This window comes from Suncus etruscus, chromosome 2 (assembly GCF_024139225.1).
Source record: "Suncus etruscus isolate mSunEtr1 chromosome 2, mSunEtr1.pri.cur, whole genome shotgun sequence".
In the NCBI taxonomy this organism is placed as follows: Eukaryota; Metazoa; Chordata; class Mammalia; order Eulipotyphla; family Soricidae; genus Suncus; species Suncus etruscus.
Window position 1 is genome coordinate 134,703,764 of NC_064849.1, and position 25,931 is coordinate 134,729,694.

Here is a 25,931-nt window from a genome sequence, read left to right on the forward strand (position 1 = left end):
ATTTCAAAGACTGAATGAGAAAATAAGTTGTGGAATAAAAAACTAAAATCTTCATTTTACTTACCCTACAACCTCCAGCAAAATCAATTCCTTTTGTTCCCTTTATTCATGCCATGTTTTTATCATTTTATTTTGTAATTTTTATACATTACTTTATTCAAACACAGTTTACAAGGTTCTTTTTTTTTTCAGTTACATACGTAGTTCATGATTTTCACTCCTACAACCAATGTGCAACATCCTTCACCAGAGCTTTCCTGCCACTAATGTCCCCATTTGCCCTCCTACCCTCCCCTACCCTCTCCCCTGCTTACATCTGGGGCAGACATTTTCCTCTTTCTCCCTTTTCTTCCCCCCTTATTCTCTCTCACTCTTTTTTCTTTTAGACACTATTTTTTCTCTTCCTTTTAGACACTATGATAAGCACTATTGTTACTAAAAAGATATCATTCATGTCACTTTATCTCCTTTCAATACACAGTTCTTGACCAGAGTGACCAATTCCAACTATCAGTGTCATTATTATAGTGATCCTTTCTCTGCCCTAAGATACTAATACTGATCTCTGACCACTGATATACACTCCCTTGCTATCTGTAGCAAGCTTCCTACCAGGAAAGGATCTCCTGGCCCTCATCTCTATTGTCTCTGGGCATTATTAATATACCATCTTTGTTTTATATACCACAAATAAGTAAGATCATTCTAGGTCTAACCCTCTGCCTCTGAGTCATTTAACTTAGCATAATATCCTCCTTATCTATCCAGATTCTAACTATTGTGAATAGTGCTGCAATATATATAGGAATACAGAGGTCCTTTCTGCATTTTGGGGGCACCTAGGGTATATTAAGAGTGGTGTAGCTGGGTCATATGAAAACTCAATTTCTAGTTTGTTGAGGAATATCCATGTTGTTTTTTAAAAAAAAAGGCTGGGCCTGTCCAATGTTTTTAATAAAATAATTTTTTTTGTTTTGGGTTTTTTGGGTCACACCCAGCAGCGCTCAGGGGTTAGTTATTCCTGGCTCCATGCTCAGAAATAGCTCCTGGCAGGCTCAGGGGACCATATGGATGCCAGGGTTCGAAACAACCACCTTCTACATGAAAGGCAAACACCTTATCTCCATGCTATCTCTCCGGCCCCAATAAAATAATTTTAATTGAATCACTATGATATACAGTTACTGAGTTGTTCATGATTGAGTTTCAGTCATACAATGTCCAACACCCATTCCTTCACCAGTGCACATTTCCCACAATCAATGTCCCCATTTCCCTTCCATCCTCTCCTTTGCCCTCTCCCCTACCTGACTCTAGGGCAGACATTTTTCTCAGACCATCTCTTTCGAAGTAACATAAATATATAAATATATAAACAAAGACATAAAAGAAGTAATACATAGTAATTTAAGACATACAAGTAAATTTTATAATAATTTTCTCTGGTTGGTGTAGGTGTAAGTTCATTTAATTATTTGTACTGCTCTTTATTTTATAAGTTTTTAGATTAAATATAAATCACAATTGTTTTGTAAATATTATACACAAATTAGCTCTTTCTCCTTTGGTTTTATTTTATAAGTCTTTTACTTCTACAACTATTACTTTTGGTTTTTGTTTTGTTTCATTTTGTTTTGCAGGGGTGAGATTGCTTGGCTCTCACCAGAGGTGGTAAGAACTTCCTCCTAGCTCTGTGCTCAGGGCTCACTCCCAGCAGTGCTCAGGGACCACATATAGTGTCAGGGATAAAATCAGGTCGGCTGCATGCAGTCAAGTGTCATAACCCTTTTACTATCTTTCTGGTCTCAACCAATACTTTTCCAAGATTTTTTTAAGAGATTTTTTTTTTTTACCACCTTTGATGTTCTTTATACCATAATCTCATCAGGTCACAGGGTTCTATGATCTCTAAAATGCCTGAAATTTCATTCACAATCAAGCCTCACTAAAGTGCCAAGGTTCCACTTTCAAAATGAATAGCATTAGCTGTTTCTCTCACCTCAAATTTGCTGTCTGTAACCAAATATAATTCATGATAAAATGGCATCGTTTTTTTTTTTTTTTTTTTTTTGGTTTTTGGGCCACACCCTGCGGTGCTCAGGGGTGACTCCTGGCTCTCTGCTCAGAAATAGCTCCTATCAGGCACAGGGGACCATATGGGACACTGGGATTCGAACCAACCACCTTAGGACCTGGATCGGCTGCTTGCAAGGCAAACGCTGCTGTGCTATCTCTCCGGGCCCTAAAATGGCATTCTTGGCAAAATTTCTATTTCCAAAAATTTCCTCCAATAACCAAAACTATAATAAAAACATATAAATAGTAACTTGGTGATTTCTTAAACACTGAAGTTAATCCCTTCTCAGTCCTCCTAGCCTATCAGTCTCCTCCAACAAACATTAAATGACTGAAAACAACTTTGCATGTGTCAGCTGCTCTCAATTATTTCACCAACTTCCTAAGAATACAAATTATTTCACTCAATATTCCAATGTCCTTACAATTTGTAAAAATATTTCACAAATGATTACTGTTCAACATATCAACAACTACTATTCTACCCAATCAGAATAATTTGACTAGCTATCAGAAATCCTCTGGCTCTTCTAAGTCTGTGAGCCCATTTCACCACCCCAATTCTCTTCCTCTACTCTCAGTTCTGTTGTTCTATACAGATACTCCTTGATTAATGCCCAAGTTCCATTTGGTCGTTAAGCAAATTGGTCGTTAAGTGAGGAACCGCATGTACTGTGCACAGTAGTACAGTGTATGCATAGTACTTAACCATACAGTATTCTGAATAAGTAAAATAACGAGAAAGATCAAACTGAAAACTTCCACTTGTTTTAATTTGCATAGGTTGTGTAATTTACACACAGTACTGCAATGTATTACAGAACATAAAGTTACTAAAGTAGGTACATGAAAGCACCAAAAACCACAGTACTGTAATATAGAGTGTACAAGATGGAAAAAGGATTATTTAAAATAAAATAAAATAACGGTGAAGAGATGGTCGTAAATGCGAGCGGTCGCTAAACAGGTAGGTCGTTAAGCGAGGAGTATCTGTATTGACTACAGTCTAACTTCTTAGACTAGAATCTAATTCTAAGTCATGACTCATATGGGTCACTTAACTGGTTGGAAGTTTTGCATGCAAAAAAATTTAGCAACAATGTTTCTGAACACACATCAACCAAAAATTAACTCAAAGGTGCTTCTGACACTACTCACTCACGTTGTAATTTTTGAGCAAAAGAATAGAAAAAGTTTGAAAAGCCCTGAGTTACTACCTAATCAAATTTTCATCTTACTCTCTTGGTAAGAGTCAATTTCTAATTCCTATCCTTCAGCAGCATTCAGTCTTAACTTACCCTAGAATCCTTTTATCTCTGCTTTTATTGGAAAATTTTTATGTGCTATTTTTATAACCACATTTCAGTTTTATGTCTACCAGTATTTCCATTTCCTTCATTTTCATTCCATATCTTTGTCTTTCAATAGTTTTAGTAGCCACAAAATTTAAACTTCATAATTTAAACTTCATAATTTTTGGAAAGGAATTCCTTAATAAATACCATATCTAAAAAAATCAACAAAAATATAAAGGTAGTATCTTTATGCTTTAGGTACTTATTTAAAAAATTATAAATACTACATTTTACACATTATGATCCCAGTTAACAATTTCTCAGATCTTTCCATGACAGCTAAAATACTCTAATACAAGTTTGTCTTTTCATATTCTATTTCCTGGCCTGTAACATGATTTGAGGACTTTGTGAAACCTACTGAGTAATGTAGGTTCACAAAATATTGCAGCTAAACATCTTTATATGATTTTTATATCTCCTCAATTTTCACACCTGCAAAATCAGTTGGGATTAAACATTCTCTATGGCTCTCTCCTTGAATTAGGAAATGATTATCTGACATCAGAAATCCTGTGCTATTAACCTTCTTCAAGGCTTCTATGGTAATCAAAATGAGATGAGAAAGGGAAAGTATTCTAAAGTCAAATTTATTTAAATACTTGAGAGGATACTATATACCAACAAAACAATAAAATACAGCACAGAGTCCTTGCCCTCTGGCATTTACCGGTTTTTTTAATGAGGCAAGAGTCAACAAATAAGTATAATGTGTGAAAAGGCAAAAATAAGTAAATAAATAAATAAATAATAAAAAGACTGTAAGAGAAAGAGGAATACTACTGTAAAGCAGGAATTACTCTTTTATGTTTTGGATAATGTTTGCAAGGTATATATTTTCTAGCCTTCCATCTTTTTTTATCTAGGTCCTTGTGTTCAGAGTAGAATTCCAGAAAAGATCTGTCCTGGAGATTATACAACTTCTGTCTTGATAATTTCACTCAATCAAATCATCTCTTTTGGTGATTTTATAGATGTTAGATCACTTTCAATTATTAATGATATGGCCAGGTTCAGGACTACAACTTTTTGTTATCTGCTTTCTCCTTTTTTCCTTATGATGTCTGTTATTCCCACCACTGGAAAAAAAATGTTAGTGTTGTTTATATGTTTTTATTGGGGGAGGGTGGCAGCCCATACCCAGCAACACTCATACCCAGCAACATTCCTAGTCCTATACTCAGGAATTACTCCTGGAGCTGTTCAAAAGACTATATGAGATACTAAGTTTCAACCATATACAAGGCAAACACCCTACCCAATGTACCATCACTCTAGCCCCATAGACTTTCTAACTATATATTTATGTATTATTTTTCATGGGTTTTTTCCTCAAAAGTATTAGAGATGGGTTAGCAGATTAATAATAGAGATGAAGATCTATCAAATCTTTCACAGCCTGTTAGTATCATAGCAGGTCAAATGAAATGTAAAATCTTTATAAACATATAAGCCTTTTAATCCCACCTCCCCTCTTGCCTTCATGTTGTAGCTATCCTGTGTCTCATTTATATTCACATAAAAAATCTCAGAGACTGAGATCACTCTCAAAGAAAGGTTCAGATTGCTTCTAATTCAATAAGGTCAACTGATAAACTAGACTTTCAATAAATATATACGTCAAAATTTCAATAAAACATAATATTCCAGTTCTCTAACAACATGAAAATCAACTCATTCATATTTTAGCTAAAATTCAAGTATAAGGCTGAAGAGATAGTACAGAGAATAAAGCATCTGCCTTGCACATAGCTGACTCTGGTTGAATCTTAGGTATTACATACAGTGATACACATGAGTTCCACAGAAGAGACACCTAAATGCAGTCAGCATGACTCCTGAACACAGTCAGGAGTAACCCCTGAGTGCAAAGTCCTAGGAATGGCTCCTGAACATCACCACTCATAAGTGTGAGTCCCACCCAAGGAAAAAAAAAAATAAAACAAGCTCGTTATAAGAAGCAATGCATTTCACCAAGCCTTGATAAAATATGGACATATGCTACATACATTAGATACATTTTTAGAAATATCAATAAAAACAATGAATATTTTAACTTGAGTCTTTCCAGGTAGTGAGTGACCATGAAATTTAAAGTAGGTCACTTTATCCCCCGAGGTTAACTTTACTAACATATCAAATGTTGGATACAAGGTTCTACAGAAGCCTCTATTATTACCAAAGAATGGTAATAAAATGAACTCTGATTATTATGGTTTCTCACGTATATGTTGCTGAAAAGTTTCTCTATTGAATAGCAATAGAGCTACAACTGTGAAAGATAAAGTGATGTATATAGATAGCACTTTGATATACTTTAAAAGGAATATGGTAAAACAAATACAATATATTGTGGTAATAATACCTAGAGACAATAGAAATGGGGATCAAGAGGACCACTCCATGGCACAGGGTGGTGAATACACTTAGGGTAGTGAACAATTCGCAGTGCCAGTGATGGCTGGAACGGATCACTCTGATAAGAAATGAGTGCTGAAAGGAGATAAAATGACATACATGGTACCACATAATTAGCAATAGTGCAAACCACAGTATCGAAAAAGAAAAAAGAGAAAGAGAATAGAGAAATAAAGAAGGAGAAATTTAGGAGGGAAACTGGGGATACTGGTGGTAAAAAAAAAATGTGCACTATATTGCAAACCAAAGTGTCTGAAAGGAAAAAAGAAGAAAGAGAAAAAGAAATAGAGAGAGAAAGAAGGAAAATGCATGCCACATGTAATTCCTAAGTGTGGAAAATGTATGCCTCAGAGACAGAAAGAGAGAGGGCATAGAGAAAAACTGGAAACATTCATGGCATTCTCGAAGGTTGTTGTACATTGTGTGCCTGTATATCAATCATGAACAACTTTATCTGTAAAAAAAAATCTGTATTAGACTCTGCTGGGCCCCTTAAACTCAGCAGACATTTTGGGGCTGCCCCGGGACTTGCTTCAACCTGGGAACTTTGATCTTCTCTGGCATTCATCCCCTGACGGCTTGCCTCGGCTGAGGTGAGTCTTTCAGGGCCGGAATTGCAGATAAAGCTGACTGCTGGGCCCCTTAGGCTCGGCAAACATTTTGGGGCTTCCCTCAGCTTGCTTCAACCTGGGAACTTTGATCTTCTCCGGCATTAATCCTCTGAGGGCATGCCTCGGCTGAGTTGTATCTTTCCGACAGCAGTTGTGGATAAGACAGACTCTGCTGGGCCCCTTAAGCTCGCCAGACATTTTGGGGCTTCCCTCGGCTTGCTTCAACCTGGGAACTTTGACCTCTCTGGCATTCATCCCCTGACCTTGCCTCGGCTGAGGTGAGTCTTTCCAGGTCGGAGTTGCAGATAAAGCTGACTCTGCTGGCCCCCTTAAGTCCACCTATAAGGAGTCGAAGCAGAGGAGCACGGCAGAGGTGAGCAGCCACCTAGCCAATGAATACCACCACAAGATGTAGAAAAACCCACAGCATAAGCGTGACAATGAGGAAACTACGCAGACCAACATCAGCCATAGAGAATGAAGATGGAAACTCTGATAACCCAACAATGGCCAACCACCAAAGCAGTCTTTCAGAAATGGAGTTTAGAGAAGAAATATGGAGGATGCTCACAGAACTCAAAGAAAGTATAGATCAGAACACTTATAAAAATCAAGAGAATATGAAGATAGAAATCAGAAAACTCCAAACTGAAATATCAGGTCAAATAACAGGTCTGAAAAACTCAGTAGACGAATTGAAGAACATAATGGATGAGCTTTCCAACAGGTTAAAAGCAGCTGAGGATAGAATTAGTGCACTGGAAGATGCGATGCATAACAATTTTACACAGCATAAGAGATTGGAATGAAGCCTTAAATCAAATGATCGGACAATGGAAAAATTACTCAAAGAATATGAGCAGATGAAAATAGAAGTCTTTGATAACTCAACAGAAACAACTTTAGAATCAATGGAGTCCCAAGAGACCCAAGAAGAAAATCTCCAGGAAGAATCAACAGTCAAGAACATCATCACAGAGAAACTACCAGAGCTAAAGAAAACACGTGATCAAATCCTGCATGCCCGAAGAGTACCAGCTAAAAAAGACCCCAGGAGAAACACCCCAAGACACATCCTAGTCACAATGATGAATCCCACAGATAGAGATAGAATACTGCAAGCAGCAAGATCAAAAAGGGAAATTACATTCCAGGGAGCATCCTTGAAATTTACAGCAGACCTGTCACCAGAAACACTCAAGGCCAGAAGGCAGTGGTGGGGTATAGTGACAAAACTCAATGAAATAAATGCTTTGCCAAGAATACTGCACCCAGCAAACTCACTTTCAGGATTGAAGGAAGTATACATGGCTTCACAGATAAACAACAGCTCAAAAACGTTACAGACTTAAAACCACCCTTAAAAGAAAAACTGAAAGATCTATTATAAAGACAAGACAGAACAAAAAACACACCAAACTTCTACACAAATATGGCAATAAACCCCATGACAATTATTTCTCTCAATGTCAACGGACTAAATGCACCCATTAAGAGGCAGAGTGGCGAAATGGATCAAAAAACTAAAGCCAACCTTCTGCTGCCTACAAGAAACACACCTGAATAGTCAGAATAAACATGAGACTCAAAATCAAAGGTTGGAGGAAAATCATTCAAGCAAACAACACCCTTAAAAAAGCGGGGGTGGCCATACTAATATCAGATGACACAAACTTAATACTCAGAAAAGTTGTAAGGGACAAAGATGAATATTATGTACTAATCAAGGGATATGTACAGCAGGAAGAAATCACTCTCCTAAACATATACGCATCCAATGAGGGACCAGCAAAGTATTTAATACAATTGTTGACAAATCGGAAAAAGGCTATCAATAATAACACAATAATTGTGGGAGACCTCAACACAGGCTTGTCAACACTTGATAGGTCAACCAAATTGAAACCCAACAAAAATATACTAGACTTGAAAAGAGAAGTGGAAGAAAGAGACCTAGTAGATATATATAGGACACTCCATCCTCAGAAACCTGGATACACATTCTTTTCTCCAGAATAGACCACATGCTGGCACATAAAACATAACACCATAAAATCAAGAAGATAGAAATTTTGCAGGCTAACTTTGCTGACCACAAGGCTCTGAAGTTAGATGTGAACTACAAAGGGACAGAGAAGAAAAAAGTTAACACCTGGAAATTAAACAGTCTACTACTGAACAACCAGTGGGTCCGAGATGAAACCAAAGAAGAAATCAAAAATTTCCTAGTAACAAACGAAAATGAAAACACAAACTATCAGAACCTATGGGATACAGCAAAAGCGGTACTGAGAGGAAAATTTATAGCTTTGCAAGCACACATCAGGAAGGAAGAAGGAGCATACATGAATAGCTTAATTATACAGCTTATAGAATTAGAAAATGATAAACAAAAGAAACTAAAAATAGGGAGACAGAAGGAAATAACAAAGCTGAGAGCAGAAATCAATGAAATGGAAACCCAAAAAGCAATCCAAAAGATCAACGAAAGCAGAAGTTGGTTCTTTGAAAAAATAAACAAGATTGATAGACCATTGGCAAAACTCACAAAGCAAAAGAGAGGGAAACTTGATAATGCGTTTAGAAGTGAAAAGGGGGAGATCACTACAGATACTGCAGAGATTCAAAGGGTATTCAGAGAATACTTTGAGAAACTCTATGCCACTAAATCTGAGAACCTGGACAAAATGGATAAATTTCTGAACTCATATAACCTTCCACGGTTGAATAAAGAAGATGTAGCATATCTAAACACCTCCATCACTATTGAGGAAATTAAAACTGCAATCAAAAATTTGCCCAAAAACAAAAGCCCAGGCCCTGATGAATTCACAAATGAATTCTTTCAAACCTTTCAAGAGGAACTACTACCAATCCTGGCCAGGCTCTTTTATGAAATCGAAAAAATAGGAACACTTCCAAATAGCTTTTATGAAGCCAACATCACCTTAATACCAAAACCAGATAGAGATGCTGCCAAAAAAGGAAATTACAGACCAATATCCCTGATGAACACAGATACAAAGATCCTCAACAAAATCCTGGTGAACAGGATCCAGTACCTCATCAAGAAGATCATTCACTTTGATCAAGTAGGTTTCATCCCAGGAATGCAAGGATGGTTTAACATCTGTAAATCTATCAACATAATACACAACATCAACAACAAGAAAAATAAAAATCACATAGTCATATCAATAGATGCAGAAAGAGCATTTGATAAGGTTCAACACCCATTCTTGATAAAAACTCTCAGCAAGATAGGAATAAAAGGAACCTTTCTCAATAGTTAAGGCCATCTACCACAAGCCAGTGGCAAATATTATCCTCAATGGAGAAAAACTAAAAGCCTTCCCTCTAAATTCTGGTACAAGACAAGGCAGTGTTGGCAGGGATGTGGAGAGAAAGAAACTCTTATCCACTGCTGGTGGGAATGCCGTCTAGTTCAACCTTTATGGAAAGCAATATGGAGATTCCTCCAAAAACTGGAAATCGAGCTCCCATACAACCCAGAGCTATACCACTCCTAGGAATATACCCTAGGAACACAAAAATCCCTTCCTTACACCTATATTCATTGCAGCACTATTTACCATAGCAAGACTCTGGAAACAGCCAAGATACCCTTCAACAGATGAATGGCTAAAGAAACTGGTACATATACACAATGGAATATTATGCAGCTGTCAGCAGAGATGAAGTCATGAAATTTTCCTATACATGGATGTACATGGAATCTATTATGCTGAGTGAAATAAGTCAGAGAGAGAAAGATGCAGAATGATCTCACTCATCTATGGGTTTTAAGAAAAATGAAAGACATTCTTGCAATAACAACTTTTAGGCAAGAAAGGAAAAGAGCTAGAAGTAACAGCTCACCTCATGAAGCTCACCACAAACAGGGATGAGTTTAGTTAGAGAAATAACTACATTTTGAACTATCCTAATAATGAGAATGCATGAGGGAAATAGAAAGCCTGTCTAAGAGTACAGACGGGGGTTGGGTGGGGAGGAGGGAGATTTGGGACATTGGTGATGGGAATGTTGGACTGGTGATGGAGGGTGTCCTCTTATATGACTGAAACACAATCACAATCATGTATGTAATAAAGTTGTTTAAAAAAAATAAATAAATAAAGGGAAAAAAAAGAAATATTAGAAAATAGGGAGCTAGAAGGAGTACACCAAGTAGGGTACTTGGCTTATGTATGCCAACCCAGTTCAATTCCAGCACCCATATGAACCCCAGCACAAAGCCAGAGATAGCCCTGAGCACCACCTGGGGTAGCCCAAAAACAAAACAAACATTTTAAGTATGAAAAAAATAAAGTAGGGCCCGGAGAGATAGCACAGCGATGTTTGCCTTGCAAGCAGCCGATCCAGGACCAAAGGTGGTTGGTTCGAATCCCGGTGTCCCATATGGTCCACCGTGCCTGCCAGGAGCTATTTCTGAGCAGACAGCCAGGAGTAGCCCCTGAGCCGGGTGTGGCCCAAAAACAAACAAACAAACAAATAAATAAATAAATAAAATATAAACCTGCCATAATTATCCAGAAAAATGTAATACCAAAATAAACTATTAAGAAGAGATGTCATTGAGAATATCAGTACACATATTTTAAAATATTTACAAGGGTTGGAGTGATAGCACAATGAGTAGTGCATTTGCCTTACACACAGCTGACCTGGGTTTATTCCTTGGCATTCCATATGGTCCCATGAGCACCGCCAGGAATGTCTCCTGAGTGCAGAGCCAGGAATAATCCCAGAGCACCACCAGGAATGATCCAAAAGCAAAAATTAAAATAAGTAAAATATAAAATAGAAGTATTACAACTCTACTAATCAGAGAAAACTATTGTAAATGTTTCATTATGCCTTAAATTACTATATATTTCTTCAATTATGTCTATGTTTAGTCTCCTGAGATATAAAACAAATTGTTGTGGGTTATCTCCTAGAGGGCCTCTGATGTGAGGTTTCTTTGACAGAATCACTTCTGATATATCACCACCATTTTCTTCACAATCATCTTCCTCAAAGGACACTGTCATTTGATTACTAGTAAGCTATTTTCCTATAACTGCATTCAAATTGTACCTGCATTCCCAGGCAATACAATGACATTTCAATTCTTAGCTGTATTTTTACCTTAGTTGACAAAACTCCTCTCCCCATTTTGGGACATAGTCCGTCACTTGGAATCAAGGAAGAAAGGAAAGCAACAGTATGCTCTGATGTCTGCATAAACTAAGTAATGTGGACACACACTAACAAATCAATTGGTAACAGGTCATGATGAAAATCTGACATTTACACAGTAAGTCATGGACTCAAGAGACATTATGTGTGTATACTGCACAGTTACTCGGTTACTATAGAAGGATGTCATATAATTTAAGCTGTGTTATTGGAGGACTATATCAGTTTACTAAACTGTGGTGCATGATTAATCTATATCATAATCAAAGAATTATCTTCCCATTAATGTCATTATTTGTTCAACAAAAACATTATACATGAAAAACTTACCCAAGACTCTATCTCTATACCTCCAGGACATAAAAACATTCATTCAAAAGGACATACATACACCCCTATTCACTGCTGCACTTAGTACAATATCTAAGACATGAAATCAATCTAGATGTCCAACAACAGACGAGTAGATTATGAAGATGTGCTATGTATATAAAATAGAATTCTATGTAGCTTCAATGAACTATGAAATCTTACAATTTGCTGCAGTCTAGCTGGAACTAGAAGATACCATGTTAAACTACAAAGGAAATCAAAAGAAGAAAGACAAACACAAGATGATCTCACTTATCTATGGTATATATAATAACTGAATGAAGAAATGTAATGTAAGGGATGTGTAGGGTTCCTAGATCACCCTTGACGTCTGAACACAGGAAGGACAGAGAAGGAAAGAAATCGAGGTGGGAAAGAAGATGAGAAAGGGAGATCACAGAATGAGGTTTCAGTTATACTGATGATATTTAAGACTGGTATAGCATATATGTATTCAAAGTCATCAACACTGAAAACATGGTATCTAAACTAGAACCACTGACCTTTGTAATGTGCCTGTCAATATGGTAGTCAAGGGGTTGGGCAGAGACTTGGGGGGATGGAGTAGAGGAACACTGGCTGAGGGAAATTAATACTTGTGGGATTGGTGTTGAAATGTTATATAAATATGTTATAATAAATATATTAAATAAATATGTTATAATATATAATATATAATGTAATATATAATATAAATATTATAAAACTCAACTATCAATAACTTCAAAAATCATATTCTTTAATTAAGCTTTAAAATATTTAATAAATAAAAAGAATATGGAGCCAGAGATAGTACAGTGGGTATGATGATTGTCTTGCATGCAGCAGGCCTGGGTTTGATCCCTGGTATTCCCTATGGTCCCCAAGCAACACCACTGATTGCAGAACCTGGAGTAACACCTGGACATTGCTTGGTCTGGCCTAAAATATATATATATATATATTTATATGTATAGTAACTGTAACTTAAAAAAATAACAAAAAATAGACACAATTCATGCTTAAAATAAAATCTCTGAAAAAATAAAGGTTCCCATTCCATTACTGTAATTCTGAGTGCAAGAACCAAATAATTTGTAGATATTCTACAGATGCAATCAGTACTACAGCAGATAGAGTGTTTGCCTTACCTGAAGCTGATCTGGATTCGATCCCCAATATATATTTATTTATTTATTTATTTATTTATATTATATTATATTATATATATGGTCCCCTGAGCACCACAAAGAATAATTTCTGAGCAGAGTCAAGAGTAACCCCTGAGCAAGGTCAGTTATGGCCAAAAATATATAACAATAACAATAATAATAAAATAAAAGAATAAATATTTCAAATCTTTTACATATTTGAATTTTATATATCTAAACTTTTAGACTTCAAATTCCTTGCCTGCTACAAACTTTATGGCTACAGGAGTTTATCTGTATAATTATGCAAAATGGTTCTATTTTGAACATGTTATATAAAAAGTTATATAAAAAATAAAACCAGCAATGAGTTAGGAAAGAAGTCACAAAATTTGCTTATACATGGATGGATATGGAGAGTATTATGCTGAGTAAAATGAGTCAGACGAAGAGAGATAGACCTAGAATGATCTCACTCATTTGTTGGATATAACAAAAGATTGTATGTAAATAATGCACAGAGACAATAGAGATGAGAGGAGGGACAGAAGAACAAGCCAATGGTAGGAAGCTTGCCACAATAGCAGGAAGTACGGTTAAGACAGAGAAGGGACCACTATGACAATGATTGTTGGAAATGATCACTCTGGCAAGAACTGGGTGCTAAAAGGAGATTAAAGTATGCATGATACGTCTTCAGTAACAATATGGCAAATCAAAGTCTAAAAGTAAAAAAATAAATAAATGGAGTGAGAAAGGGAGCCAGAGACAGAGAGAAACTGAGAAGGAGACAGAGAGATGAAAATGTTAGTAGGCAGGGAAGAAGAACTGGGAAAGGGGCAGGAAGTAAACTGGGGACTCTGGTGGCAGGAAATGTGCATTGGTGATAGGTATTGTATACTATATGATTAAAACTCAATCATGAACAATTTTCTAACTGTGGGGAAAAAACAACTATATTATGAACTACCTTGTAAACCACGGTATTTAAATAAAGTAATTTTTAAAATTAAAAAAAAAGCAATGATAGTGATAAGAAAGCACATTTGTAATAACAAAAACAGGAGAAATAATACAACAGGTTAAGGAATTTGTCTTGAATGCAGTAGACCTAGATTCTATCCCCCGAATCCCATATGATCCAATGAGCACCAAGAGTAATTTCTGAGTGCAGAACCAGGAATAACCCCTGGACATCACAGGGGTGGCCCAAAATACAAATTAAACAAAAGTAGCAAAAACAGGTTTAATAAATTTACTTCCATTGACACAGAAACGAAAATTTTCAGCATTACTCATTCATAGAAATTAGACCAGTTTTCATTATAAATATAAAAAGTCAAATAAAAGAGAGCAAGAGAGCAATACAAATTGTAAAAATAATTTACCAAAGATGTTACTTATAATTAGGAATTGTATATTTTTATCTCTTTGACAATGGACCCCTCCTCGAATAATATATTAGTCAATTGTTTGTATTTTACGTTACAACTGAAAACTGGCAAACATTCTTATATTTACTAATACTCTTTCAAAGTCATGTTATTCAATTAAATAAAACAGTTCTATTAGTAATGGAAGATGAAAACATATGAAAACATGGTAATATATTTTAAGTCCTAAAATGACAAAAAAAATTAGCTAAATGTCTCTTTGTAGAAAAGCAAATTATTCTGTCTTTAAATTTAAAAAGCAAATTATTTTGTCTTTAAAATGATTAGCTCTTTATCATAGGAGAAATAATATAGATAAGGAAATTAAAACATAAATGATGAAATAAGGGGCTGGAGAGATAGCATGGAGGTAAGGCGTTTGCCTTTCATGCAGGAGGTCATCAGTTCGAATCCCAGCGTCCCATATGGTCCTCCGTGCCTGCCAGGAGCAATTTCTGAGCATGAAGCCAGGAGTAACCCCTGAGCACTGCCGGGTGTGACCCAAAAACTACCAAAAAAAAAAAAAGATGAAATAAAAATAATCTAAATTTTAATATTTCAGCATTTTTCCAGAACATTTTATTTTTTGGGGGGGTCACATCCGACAGTGCTCAGGGGTTACTCCTGGCTCTACGGTCAGAAATCGCCCCTGGCAGGCACGGGGGGACCATATTGGATACCGGGATTTGAACCATGGACTTCTGCATGGAAGGCAAACGCCTTACCTCCATGCTATCTCACCGGCCCCCATTCCAGAGCATTTTAGATAGAAAGTTCTAATTTTTGTTTTTTGTTTTTGTTTTTGTTTTTGTTTATAGACCATAACCCACACAGTGCACAAGGCTTAATCCTAGCTCTGTACTCAGGGATGACTACTGGCATTGCTTAGAGAACCATATAGGGTTCGGGGAACCAAATCCAGGTCAGCTACATACAAAACAAGCAGTCCTGTATGCAGTATGATCTCTTCAGCCCCTAGATAGGAAGTTCTAAATAAATATTAAAATAAAATGGGATGTCTGCTTTGTCATATAACATTATTTTATATATGTAAGCATTTAACCAATATTCAAAAATTAAAATCAACTATTTTACCTACCCCAACAATTCGTTTCATAGCATCCAACTTAGCAGAATCTTTATTGCTTTCCAACATTTGCTTTAGATCTTCATTCCTAATACAAAGAAAAATAATCCATATTTTAATTTTACCTATCTAATGTAATACATTATTTTACTTAGAATAAGGCATAATACAATAAAAAAAAAAAACAGGACAGGTAACATTAAAATCTACATGTATAAGAATGAGGGATGGCCACATCCGGTGGTGCTCAGTGTTCAAAGATCACTCATGGTAGTTTCGGGGGACCATATAGGACACTGGAGACTGAATATTGTGGCCACATGAAAGGCAAAGCAAGAAGAGCCCTACGCACTGTACTGGACAGAATTATAAAATGGTATACCCCTGTTGTGGCAAATTATTCATGTAAACAGAGGCATACAGATTCTAATATTCCAAAATGTCTTTTTCCTAATTAGAAGAAAGAAAAATGATTGATTTAGCTGTAAAAATCTTATCATTTGACCATAAAAAAAGGTCAAGAAAGCTTTGATTAAAGAAAGATATCATTCATATCATCCCTTTTTTCATTCTCCCATAAGAATACAAATTTGAATGGAAATCCCTAGTAATAATCCATAATTTAAACAACTAAAAATAATTTTAGTATATTAACAAAAGGATGGTATAACAAATTTGGACAGACAGTAAAAAGTATGAAAATCTAGGCCAGATTCAAACTCCAGGTAGAAGCACATCAGGGGCGCAGCTAATGATTTGATTGGGAATACAGAGATAGGAGCAGAGCCTCAAGATGCCATTATTCTCAGCTCAGACTATGAAGCAGGTAATGCTGCTGCTGGCTAAGGTAACTCCAGAGAAAGTAAACATTTGCTCTTTCTTTTTTATGGTTGTTAGTTATGCAAGCCTTATTAAAAGATAGTCCAAGCAAAATAATGCTATGTAGACAGGCAACCAAAAAAATAGGAACCCAAGTAGAATTATCTCCCAAAATTTCTTTGGTTCACTATTGACCAGCCTTGATTTTTCTAAGTGAATATTTTTCCTGGAGCAAAAGAAACATGGACTAAATTCTGAATTTGAACAATTTCCTATCTATGTTCAAGTTCCAATCCCTAATGGGACTTTGGGTAAAAACGGTCTTCGAAAAGATAGCTGCAGTTAAAAAACATCATAAATATGGGGATTGGGGTTCGCTATGAACTTTTTTAGCTGTGAATCTCAGTAATTCAATTATATATTATTGTATATATTATATATACATATATGTATATATATGAGACTGGAGAGATACACGCTTGCCTTGCATGCAGCTGATCTGGGTTCAATCCCTGGCATCCTATAATGGTCCCCCAAGCACCACCAGGAATGCTTCCAGAGTGCAGAACCAAGAGTAACCTCTTGGCTTAAAAACAAAAAAAGGGGAGGGGGTGTATTTGACCTTTAGGACTGGGTAACCTTCTTCAAAGAGGGTGGGTTCCAATGAAGCTCACACAAGAAGACCATGTGAAGACACAGAAGAAGGTGGTCATAGAGACATGTCAGAAGAAACCAAACTGCCAGCTCCTAATGTTATAGTCAGTGCCTCCAGAATTGGAAGAAAATAAGTACCTGTTAACTAAGTCACCCACTTTGCAGCATGTTCTCATGGCATCCTTAGCAAATGAACACAAGAATTAACTGAGACAAACTGCCACTGCAGTAAAAAATGAAAAGCTAAGCACATCCCTATCCCCCAAAAAAGAAAAGAGGCAATGAAACCTATTAAAAACAAAGTCTGCCACCTTTTCAAGCAGCTCAAAAAATGTAAAGCAATGCTGACCCTAGTAGAACAGAAAAATAATAAAAAAAACAGCTGCTTTCTTCTAATTAAAAATGTAATACAACAAGAAAATTATATACAGTAAAGATGACAATAAAAAACTATAAAAATACCAATAAAACAAAATATTATAATAACTTGAATGTAATGAATTTAGAATTTCTTCTTAAAACCGTCATCGCAAAATGAAAGACATTCTTGCAATAATTTTCAGAGACCAAAGAGAGGAGGGCTGGAAGTTACAGCCCACTTCATGAACCTCACCACAAAGAGTGACAAGTGTAGTCAGAGAAATAACTACATTGAGAACTGTCCTAACAATGAGAATGAACGAGGGAAGTAGAAAGCCTGTCTAGAGTACAGGCAGGGGTGGGGTGGGGAGGAAGGAGATTTGGGACATTGGTGATGGGAATGTTGCACTGGTGATGGAGGGTGTCCTCTTATATGACTGAAACACAATCACAATCATGTTTGTAACCAAAGTGTTTAAATAAAAAATATTATTTAAAAAAATTTCATATCACACAAGTAAATAGAAAAGGAGAAAATTAACAATGCCACAGTATTATTTTTTCTCTCTACTTGTTATTAATTTATTTTACCTAATTGCCAAACATATAAATGAAAATTTACCTAAAAGATATTTTTAAAGCATTATATATAAATATGCTTTATATAACAATTAAAAGCATCATTGAATTAAGAAAAGCCCGTGAGTCTCACCAAGTGTGGCCCAAAAAAAAAAAAAAAAAAAGATTCAAAATAACGCTAAATTTAAAACATCCCAATTTGACTTTCCTAAAAAACCAATACCAGTTTTAAGTAATTTGTTTTTTTTTTTTTAATTTACCTACTTTCTTCATTTATCTAATGATAAATGAGGCTTCCCAGCTTTGAGTGCAAAAATAACAACTTTATTTCTACATAAGTGACATCTTGTGGTGTTAAGTGGTATAACTTTTCACTTCATCTTAAATACCTATTTTTACAATTTCAGAGACTACACTACTCCTTTTAAAAGATAAAGTAATTTTTTTAAAAAAATATAAATCTATTTTGTAGTAGTATCAGTTCTACTAAAAGTGTAACTCAAGAAGTCTGATCCAAAAACTGATAAAGCCACTATATACTGGTCTCTATTATGAGACATGCTGAAGAACTGAGAACAAGTATAGAAACGAAGGCAATTTAATGGTGTGATTTTCTTTATCTTTAGAATCTAAAAATAATTGGGTGTTTACATTTTGAATGCTTTTTTTAAATGTCATTGTTCCAGTACTTACTTTATTGTTCTTTTGGAAGTTAACCTTCTTTGTTTCCTTTTTTAGCCAATTTTTTTTTTTAGTAAGACTACTAATTCATTTATCTTTTTTTAAAATAGTATCTTTATTAAAGACCATGATTACAAATATGTTTGCAATTGGGTTTCAGTCATAAAAGGACATCCCCCCTTCACAAGTGCAACATTCCTACCACCAATGCCCCAGTATTTATCCACACTGTAGGTTTGTGAATCTATCCATGGGAACACAGGAAGTGGGAGGCCCTTCGTGGAGCCAGGCAGTCCAGGCTGGATGGGGCCAGCAGTGGACAAAGCCAGGGTTGGAGGTGCCAGCCTAGTCCCTTCCAAAAATGGGAATTAGGGGCCCGGAGAAATAGCACAGCAGCGTTTGCCTTGCAAGCAGCCGATCCAGGACCTAAGGTGGTTGGTTCGAATCCCGGTGTCCCATATGGTCCCCCGTGCCTGCCAGGAGCTATTTCTGAGCAGACAGCCAGGAGTAACCCCTGAGCACCGCTGGGTGTGACCCAAAAACAAAAAAACAAAAACAAAAACAAAAAAAAATGGGAATTAGCTTGAGAAGAGCAGGAGAGAAGTTAGATGCTAATAAGTCATCTTGGTAATCTTTTTTTCTCTTTTACTCCTCTATTAATTTTTCTCTCTTAAAGTGACAAATAACTTCCTAGTAAAACACCGATCCGCTAAAACTTTGGTTGTGGATGCAGTGAATCTGAGATATATGGAGTGATGGCAATGTAACTATGAAATTAAGATAAAAAAAAAATAACTTTCTGAAAGCACTGGAATTCAACCAGGACAGGCAAGATTTAAGGGTTCGAACCCCACATGAACACACATGGACTTATTTCCCTGAATGCTCTTCCCAAATGGTCATGTTTAAAAATAGAATTCAAAGGAAAATGATAGTTTTGATAGGTCAGGGATATAAAGGATTCCCAGCACCCCAGATGGTACTCAAGTAACCTGAGCACTGCCAGGGTGACTCCAAAAGCAAAATACTTTATCTTTAAAAAATAAAAAAAAAGCTTATTTTTTAATAAAGTAGTATGTTAGCAAAAAAAAGAGCCAAGAGTATGAAGCTGAGCAAGAAAAGGCTTCTTAATATATGTATGATACTGAGAAAATTGGTCAGCCACATGTGAAAAAATGAATTTATATCTCTATCTCATATCATGCACATAAGTCTACTTAAAATAAAAACCTTGTTTTCAGACCTGAAATTACAAATGTACTGAGGAAAAATTAAAAATTAACTTTACGACATTGAATCTAGAGGCTTCTTCAATACCTTCAATCAAGAGCAGGGGTCTCAAACTCAATTTACCTGGGGGCCGCAGGAGATAAAGTCGGGGTGATCCTTGAGTGCAAAGTCAGTAGTAAGCCTTGAACATTGAGGGGTGTGACTCAAACAACTAAAACAAAACAAAAAAAAAAAAGATTCCTCTAGGGCAGGGCCACAAAATGTTGTACGGAGGACTGTTTGCAGCCCGCGGGCCGCGAGTTTGAGACCCCTGATCTAGAGGCTTCTTCAATATGGAGTCAGTGGACTCCATATCACTGACCAACCAAATGAAAGCAAAGATTAATAAAATTACATCAAATTAAAATGTTCAGGGGCAAGAGTGAAAGCACAGCTTGATAGGGTGCCTGCTTTGCATGTGGCCAACAAAATTTTATCCCCAGCATCCCCTAGAGCATGCCAGTAGTGATAATGAAGTGCAGAGTCAGAAATAAGCACTGAACACTACTGAGTGTGGCCCCCAAAACAAACTAAAAAGGAAGTTCTGCCCCACAAAATAAATGAAAAGAATAAAAAAGTATCTATTTGTCCACTACTCATCTAATAAGAGCTTCATATCCAAGACATAAAAAATTATGAAATAGACAAATACAATCAACAACAACCAAATATAGGAAGATGAGCAGAAACTTCTATTAAAAAAAAAGGCCCTGAACGTGCAAAACAAAACTATTACCTTATATTAATGAGAATGGCATACATCACAAAGAACAAAAACAACCAGTGTTGGTGTGGATGAGGGGAAAAGAGACCCACATTGCTCATAGAAAAGACACCCACATTGCTCATAGAAAAGAGACCCACATTGCTCGTAAGAATGCTTTAGTCTGATTCAACTTCCTGAAAAACATTATAAACATTTCTCATCATCTGGAAGCAATCCTCTACTAGGGAAGACCTGACTGCTGCTCTGACATCGATCTATTTAAAAGAGTCTTCCCTTAACACTGAGAAGACTTCCATGCAGTTGACCCAAGCTCATTCCCAGGCACCCCATACATACCCAAGTACTGCCAGGAGTGATGCCTGAGTCAAAGCCAGCAGTAAACCCTGAGTACTACCAGATGTGGCCCAGTAACAAAAGCAAAAACAAACAACCCCTAAGAACTGTGTTTCTATAAGACCCAGCAATTCTACTTCTGAACATCTACCCCAAGGGTCCAAAAATTCTTCCAAAAAGAAGACATCTGCATTCCTATGATCATTACAGCACTATTCACAATAGCCAAAATCCGGAAACCCACATGCACAAGAGCAAATGACAGTTTAAGAAACTATGGTGCATAGGCACAATAAACTACTACTTGGCTATAAGAAAAGATGAAATCGTATGATTTGCTGCTATATGAATAGAACTGGACATTATCCTACTGAGTGAAGTTAGCCAGAAGGAAAGGAAGAGATACATAATGACCTCCTTCTATGTGGGATACAAAAAAATTAAAATAGTAAAGGAATAATAAATGGTTCAAAGCAACAAAATCTGTGAACCTATGGGAAAGGAGTGAGGTGAAGGTTTGGTGTTTGAAACACTGCATGCATGAAACCTTACCATTGACAATATAATAAATAACGATGTCTAAAATGAAATTTAAGAACAATGTAACAAAGTGGCATGCTAGTACAAGTACTCTGACGGGAAATAAAACATTCTTGTGGGCAGTAACAGTACAACAGGTAGGGCTGTAGGGCTCTTGCCATGCACCTGGCTGACCTGGGTTCAATCCCCAACATCCCATATGACCCCATAGGCCCCACTAGGAGTAACTTCGAAGTACAGAGCGAAGAGTACCATATTTTCTGGTAGATAACTGGGCATAGAAGACGACCCTCTACTTTTCCTGTTAAAATATAGAGTTTGGGCTATAAACGCCATAAATGACTACCTTTCTTTTAATGAACACCAAATGGAAATTATAAAACTTAAGATTTAATTTCAATATGAAAATTTTAATTCAAATGCTTATGTCATGTATGTACTTAGCTGGAAAACTGACACTTATAAACATAAGGCTATTTGTCATCAAACAAGTAAACATTGAGAGCAGAGAGGGAGCTCCTCCAAGAGCAGCTAGCTGGGGTGCAGTGATTAAAAGGACAGCTAGGGGGAGACAGAGCGCCTCCTCTGTGTCCCATAAACGCTGAACAGAGGACTGAGTACTGGAAAGCTGCCTACCAGCGATGACACCCAGCGACTGGATGAGATGCATCGCTCAGTAGCTCAGCTCCTCTGTGTGCCCTGAAAGATGAATCAGGACAAGCAGAGGACTGAGTGATGACGCCTGGCAGCTAGTTGGGATGCAGCAGTAAGAGAGGGGCGGATCACTCGTTCCTGAATCTGGCGTAAATTTCAGCACGTCCCCAACTTTTAAGGTTTTCATGGGTTAAAAAGTCATCCTATATGTCAGAAAATACGGTAATCCCTGAACATCACAGGGTGTGACCCAAACACCAAAATAATGATAATAATAAAGAAAAATTCTTTTTTTTTTAATTCTAGGCTATTTTGTTGTGCTCAGGGATTACTACTAGTGATTTTCAAGTATCCATATGTGGTACTTGAATAAAACCTAGGTCAACCACTTAACTCACTGTACTATTTGTCCATCCCAGGAATAAAAACACCATTTTAGAAGCAGATATCAAAAGCTCATCTATGTTTTATTCTAATAATGCAGCATCTGGGTACCACAGATGTGGCTCAGTGATTGAAGTAATTACTCACATATGTGAGGCCCTGAATTAGATCCCTTGAACTACAAAGAAAAACAAAAGAAATACATCTAGCATATGATTGAAGATAATTTAGCATGATAAGACATCCTAAAAAAAGGGCAAAACAAAAACAGGTTTGTGAGCCAAATATGATGAGAAAAATATAGAGAAGTTGGGCAATGCAAATAAAATAATAATGTAAGAACATCAATGAAGTAGAACCCATACAAAATAATCAAAAAGGCATTCAGAACTAAGTACAGTATATGAAATTAGAATTGAAAGCACGGTTCAACAGAGTAGAAAAAGCAAAAAATAAAGATTATTTTTGTTTGTTTGGGGGCCACACCCGGTAGCGCTCAGGAGTTACTTCTGGCTCTACGCTCAGAAATTGTTCCTGGTAGGCCCGGGGGACCATGTGGAATGCCAGGGATAGAACCTGGGTCAGTTCTGGTTAGCTGCGTGCAAGATAAACACCCTACTGCTGTGCTATCGTCCAGCCCCAAAATAAAATTCTTGAATTGGAAGGCAGGTCAAGAGAAAATACTGAAAAACAGAAATGAAAAAATGGAAAACACAGATTAGAGCATCAGAGATACCAGGAACATAATCATTTATAAAAAAATATTAACATATTATATTCTTCTTAGCCATCTGTGTGTTTTCTTTGGAGAAGTGTTCGTCAACCAATCCTCTGTCCATTTTTTTATTTCATTCTTTTATCGCTTGTCCATTTTTATGAATTCCTATTGAATAAATTACATATTTATGAGCCCTTATATACTTTGGGCATTAACCCCTTGTCAAAGGTATGATAAGGAAACAGCATCCCACATTCAGAATTATATCTTTTTTATTTGACGCGAGTTCCAGTGATATGCAAAAGACTTTTAATTTGATATACTCCCAATTTGCTTACTCTTTTGTTTTCTCTGCCACTGGGTTCAAATCTTCAAACATATCTCTAAATTTCATATCAAAGTATGTATCGCTTGTATTTATTTTGTATATTTTATGTTTCCAAGACTTCTAAATTTCTTATCCATTTTGATAAATTTTATGACTAGTGTAAGTTAGTAAATACAATTTCACTTTTCTGTATGTGACTGACCAGTTTTTCCTGCACCATTCATTACTGAAGAAGTATTTCTTGTTTCACTGTAGGCCTTTTGGTTCTTGTGGTAAATCAGTTGTTCATATATGTATGATTTAACTATTGGGCTCCCAATTTTGTTCCAGTGATCTATTGTACCTTTTTACTCTAATACAAAGTAATTTTAAGTATCATTACTTAATCGTTAAAGTATCATTAATATAGGTTAGAGTCTGAAAACATAATATAACCTTTTTCCCACTAACAAGTCATTTGGATATCTGAGGTCTTTAAGCATTCCACCCAGATCAAGAAGAAAAAAGGGTAAAAAAAAAAAAGCATTACAGATGAATTTCATTATTTTCGTTTTATTTCTGTAAGAATCTTTTTTTTTTTTTTTGGTTTTTGGTTTTTGGGTCACACCCGGCGGTGCTCAGGGGTTACTCCTGGCTGTCTGCTCAGAAAATAGCTCCTGGCAGGCACGGGGGACCATATGGGACACCAGGATTCGAACCAACCACCTTTGGTCCTGGATTGGCTGCTTGCAAGGCAAACGCCGCTGTGCTATCTCTCCGGGCCCAATTTCTGTAAGAATCTTGTTGGGATTTTGCAGTGAATTTGTATATTGCTTTAAGTCTTATAGCCATTTTAATTATGCTAACTTTTCCGATTTAAGAGCACACAATATTTTTCCATCTCTTGCTATCTTCTATTTCTCTCAACAATGTCTCACAGTTTTCCATATACAGAACTTTTATTTCATTAAGCATATTCAAAGATATTTAATTACTTTTGCTTCAATTGTAAATAGTAATACTTTCCTAATTTTCTTCTCTTTCTTTTCTCGTATTAGCTATATTAAGAAATACAATATATTTTATTACTACATCAATCTTACACCTGGCATTTTACTGCATTTGCTTATCATTTCTAATGGGTTTTTTTGGGGGGTCACACCCGGTGGCATCAGGGGTTACCCCTGGTTCTGCACTCAAAAATTGCTCCTGGCAGGCACAGGCACCATCGGAATGCTGATTTGAACCACCATCCGACCTGGGTCAGCTACATGCAGGGCAAATGACCTACTACTGTGCTATCCTCTGGCCCCTCGCAATAATTTTTAACTGAAGTCTTATTGAGATTTTCTATATTATTCCATCAGCAAATGTGGTAAGTTTGACTTTTCCTTTCCAAATGCAGAAATAAAAGGCTTTTACAGCCTTTTCTTGTCTGAGTAAGTTTGCTAATAGCTCCAAAAATATATTGAAAAACTATATATATAGTTGATCAAAATGGACATTATTCTCTTATTCCTGATCTGAGATAAAAATTTTCACATCTCACCATTTAGTATAATGTTGGCTGGGGGGGGGAGGGTTGCATATAATGCATTAATTACATTAAGATACATTCCTTCTACATCTATTTTGCTAAGAGAATTTTTTTTCTTCCTTATCAAGATAAATCAAATAACTTGTCTTTCCTTTAGATGCAGTATATCAAATTAAAACAAGGTTTTTGATTCTATACCACAGAATGGTCTAGTTGTGAGCAATACAGATAAAATCTTGGGGCCGGAGAGATAGCATGGAGGTAGGGTGTTTGCCTTGCATGCGGAAGGACAGTGGTTCGAATCCCGGCATCCCATGTGGTCCCCCGAGCCTGCCAGAGCTATTTCTGAGTGTAGAGCCAAGAGGAACCCCTGACTGCTGCCAGGTGTGAACCCCCCCAAAAAAAAGAAAGAAAATATAAAATCCTGCTAATTTTAAGAATATGGAGGGGCTTAATGGGTATCACACTAAATAAGCCAGATAAGAAAGATAAACACAGTCAGAAGTACATACATACATTATTAATTGGCTTTTTAAAGATACTTAAAAGAACTTTATCATTGCAGTTATCTCATTAGGTATGAGTTACATCCTTTTTTATTGCTGATTAATTTGCCATTAATATGCCTTTACAATTAAATAACTTACTTGATATATTAATCAGTATAATTAAAATACCTGAAGGT

General features: G+C 36.3%; 1 protein-coding gene across 1 annotated transcript in view; it reads right to left on the reverse strand.

Annotated features, from left to right (window-relative positions):
* The window catches only part of AP3B1 (adaptor related protein complex 3 subunit beta 1), a 239,500-nt gene that overhangs the window by 200,582 nt on the left and 12,987 nt on the right, over positions 1 to 25,931 (reverse strand). The window contains exon 2 of the mRNA XM_049766041.1: positions 15,697 to 15,772. Coding sequence (XP_049621998.1) covers positions 15,697 to 15,772 — 76 coding nt within the window. The remainder of the gene's footprint in view (positions 1 to 15,696; positions 15,773 to 25,931) is intronic.